Source organism: Sabethes cyaneus, chromosome 3 (genome assembly GCF_943734655.1).
Source record: "Sabethes cyaneus chromosome 3, idSabCyanKW18_F2, whole genome shotgun sequence".
In the NCBI taxonomy this organism is placed as follows: domain Eukaryota; kingdom Metazoa; phylum Arthropoda; class Insecta; order Diptera; family Culicidae; genus Sabethes; species Sabethes cyaneus.
In genome coordinates, this window is record NC_071355.1 from 127,463,322 (window position 1) to 127,467,406 (window position 4,085).

The 4,085-nt window shown below is 34.0% G+C and overlaps 1 protein-coding gene across 1 annotated transcript; it reads left to right on the top strand.

Annotated features, from left to right (window-relative positions):
* Positions 1 to 1,617: 1,617 nt before the first annotated feature.
* On the top strand, positions 1,618 to 2,364 carry LOC128743276 (uncharacterized protein DDB_G0287625-like; the record flags this gene model as incomplete). The annotated part of the gene is made up of 1 exon (XM_053839821.1): positions 1,618 to 2,364. A coding segment is annotated over one exon (747 nt), but the record flags the coding sequence as incomplete, so codon positions are not given.
* Positions 2,365 to 4,085: the final 1,721 nt, after the last annotated feature.

The window sequence follows — 4,085 nt, forward strand, 5'->3', positions numbered from 1 at the left end:
TCCACGTGGGTCAGTTCTCCAACATGGATATTGAAGCTGCTATCAGATGAATTAAACCGTCCGCTGCTGCAGGGCCTGATGGAATCCCTACGCTTGTTTTGAGAAGATGTGCGGAAGCTCTCTGCGAACCATTGCGTTTCATCTGCAACCGTTCAGTAAGCCAATCTACATTTCCGGACCGTAGGAAGAGCTCGATCATGTTTCCAGTGTTTAAGAAGGGAGAAAAGCGGAATATCTCTAATTACCGTGGCATAACATCACTAAGCGCAGGATCCAAGCTGTTAGAAACGCTAATCAGTAAGCAGCTTATACAAGCCGTTAAATCATATATTTCAACCGATCAGCACGGCTTCTTTCCTGCAAGATCTATTTCCACAAACTTAGTACAATTCACGTCACATTGTATGGTGAGTATGGACGAAGGCATCCAGGTTGATACCGTCTACACGGATCTTAAATCAGCGTTTGACAGAGTCAATCATAAGATTTTAGTCGCTAAAATCGACCGGTTAGGTGCTCCAGCTAGCTTTGTGCAGTGGGTAACATCATATCTTGCCAATCGACGAATGCGTGTGAAACTGGGATCTCACGAATCGAATGATTTTGGAAGTGATTCTGGTGTACCACAGGGTAGTAACCTTGGACCGCTACTTTTCTCTATATTCATCAACGATGTTTGTTTCGCTATACCCACTGGATGCAGGATGTTTTACGCTACGCTGATGACCTGAAAATTTACTTAAGGGTGAAGTCTATTGAGGATTGCAAGCAGCTACAATGGATGATAGACTTGTTTGTAGATTGGTGTTCTGCGAATCGCATGGAAATCAGCGTGAAAAAATGTGCAATTATCTCTTACTCTCGTAAAAAGAATCCACTGCACTGGCAGTACAGGATTGGGAATGAGTTGATCGATAGAGTCTCAACCTTCAAGGACCTCGGAATACTGCTCGACACACAACTTTCGTTTAGAGACCACTACTCTTATATTGTAACAAAGGCTAATCGGAACCTTGGATTTATCTTCAGGATCTCTAAGGAATTTAACGATCCGTACTGTCTGAGGTCACTGTACTTCTCGCTTGTGCGGTCAATACTCGAAACGGCAGCCGTGGTGTGGAGTCCATATCATGATATCTGGATCAAACGGATCGAAGCTGTTCAGAAAAAATTTATTCGCTACGCTTTGAGGTTTTTGCCTTGGAATAGTCCGAACGACCTGCCACCTTACGACAGTCGATGTGCTCTGCTTGGCATGAATACTTTGGAGAAAAGGCGCGACATTGCAAGAGCTGTGTTCATTGGAAAACTATTGAAAGGCGACATAGATGCACCTGAAATTTTGAGGCAGATTAATGTGAACGCTGTTCCCCGAAACTTCCGGCTCCGGCAATTTCTCAGGCTAGACTTTCATCGAACCGCGTACGCGCAGAACGAACCCATTAGAGGAATGTGTGTAGTTTTTAATTTTGTGTTTGGCCAATTTGACTTTAATGTTGATATCAATGTATTCAGAAACCGATTGTACTTGTTTCAATTTTGACGATTTAAATAGTTGTAAGTTAAGTATGTGTTCGATGAATTATAATATATAATAATAATAATAATAATAATAATAATAATAATAATAATAATAATAATAATAATAATAATAATAATAATAATAATAATAATAATAATAATAATAATAATAATAATAATAATAATAATAATAATAATAATAATAATAATAATAATAATAATAATAATAATAATAATAATAATAATAATAATAATAATAATAATAATAATAATAATAATAATAATAATAATAATAATAATAATAATAATAATAATAATAATAATAATAATAATAATAATAATAATAATAATAATAATAATAATAATAATAATAATAATAATAATAATAATAATAATAATAATAATAATAATAATAATAATAATAATAATAATAATAATAATAATAATAATAATAATAATAATAATAATAATAATAATAATAATAATAATAATAATAATAATAATAATAATAATAATAATAATAATAATAATAATAATAATAATAATAATAATAATAATAATAATAATAATAATAATAATAATAATAATAATAATAATAATAATAATAATAATAATAATAATAATAATAATAATAATAATAATAATAATAATAATAATAATAATAATAATAATAATAATAATAATAATAATAATAATAATAATAATAATAATAATAATAATAATAATAATAATAATAATAATAATAATAATAATAATAATAATAATAATAATAATAATAATAATAATAATAATAATAATAATAATAATAATAATAATAATAATAATAATAATAATAATAATAATAATAATAATAATAATAATAATAATAATAATAATAATAATAATAATAATAATAATAATAATAATAATAATAATAATAATAATAATAATAATAATAATAATAATAATAATAATAATAATAATAATAATAATAATAATAATAATAATAATAATAATAATAATAATAATAATAATAATAATAATAATAATAATAATAATAATAATAATAATAATAATAATAATAATAATAATAATAATAATAATAATAATAATAATAATAATAATAATAATAATAATAATAATAATAATAATAATAATAATAATAATAATAATAATAATAATAATAATAATAATAATAATAATAATAATAATAATAATAATAATAACTCGGTACCGTTCGAGGAGGTGAGGACTCAACGGCGCTTAGCTGCAAGCGGCCGAGCGGGTTGTAGGTTGCGGATAACTAACGGCCATTAGATATAATGGTTAGTTGCGAATTAAATAAGCAATCCCGGACAAGCAGCGAGGATGGTCTATGGGTGTGGTGGGGCTCAACAGTGGGCTCTGTTTAGTTTCCATGAAAAACCACAATACCTGAACGCCAGTCCTGACAAAGCGAGTAGGTACCGCTATAAGTGCCTTAGCCCATGACCTCACTAGCCGGTTAGACTTCCGGAAAGAAAAGTCAACCCAATATGGAGTACAATTTACGGAATAGAATAATAATGCGATCGCCCGAGGAGGGAGCCCCTACTGGAGCTGGTCCTGGAACGGGGGACAGAGCGAGCGGCCAGCGGCTGGAGGAAGACCTGGTGCAAGAGCGACCTTCCAGTCAACGGGCTCAGCCCGTACACCGAACGCGAAACCGAAGAAGCAGCAACAGACACCACCAAGGCAATGCTGCACCTGCTAATGTTGCTACGGCTGACCGACGTCAGTCGCTCACCTTGGCAGGCCGCCAACGGCAGCGGATCATGTGGACGAGGGAGATGAACATGTATGTGATCCGCTGCTACTACGTTTGCACGAGGTTGGAGACGGATATGTCCGGCAGGCCTAGAATGCTGGACATGTTCAATGAGCGGTTCCCTCGATTTGCCAACCAGCTTGACCGGAATAAGCTGTACACCCGACGACGAGCAATATTGACAAACAACATGCTCACTACCGCCGAGTTAGACAGCATCAAGCTGGAAGTGCAAAGGGAACTAGGGAGTACAGGGAACAGATCGAGCGATGTGTCGAGTAGGAGTTCTGTTGGGCACGATGCAGCACGGCGGGAATCGACTGCATCCATAAACATGTCAGTGGAGGAACCATCATTGCATGCTCCAGAACTAACAATGGACCAACAACGACAACAATTACTTGACGAACTAGCTTTCGAAATGAACGCAGCGGTTACACAATTTCGGGGAACAGACCCCTTATCCCGACACCGGATACCAAAGCTGCAATATTCCTTCCGGCTAACGAATGCAGTAAGAATCCTTAACGAGGATGTTTTGCCACTGTATACTGAAACCGCTGAGAACCTTGAGGAACTGCAATGTATAGTGTATTCCGCAGCTGTAGCCGTTGTGAGAACTATGGGAGTACGGACCTTCCCCCCAGGTAATGGTGAGGCCCATGTACGCCCCCAAACACGAAAACCCGCATGGATGCTACGACTAGAATCTAGGATAGCATCGTTGAGGGTGAAGATAGGTCGGTTAACACAATACAAGAGGGGAAACCGATCAGGA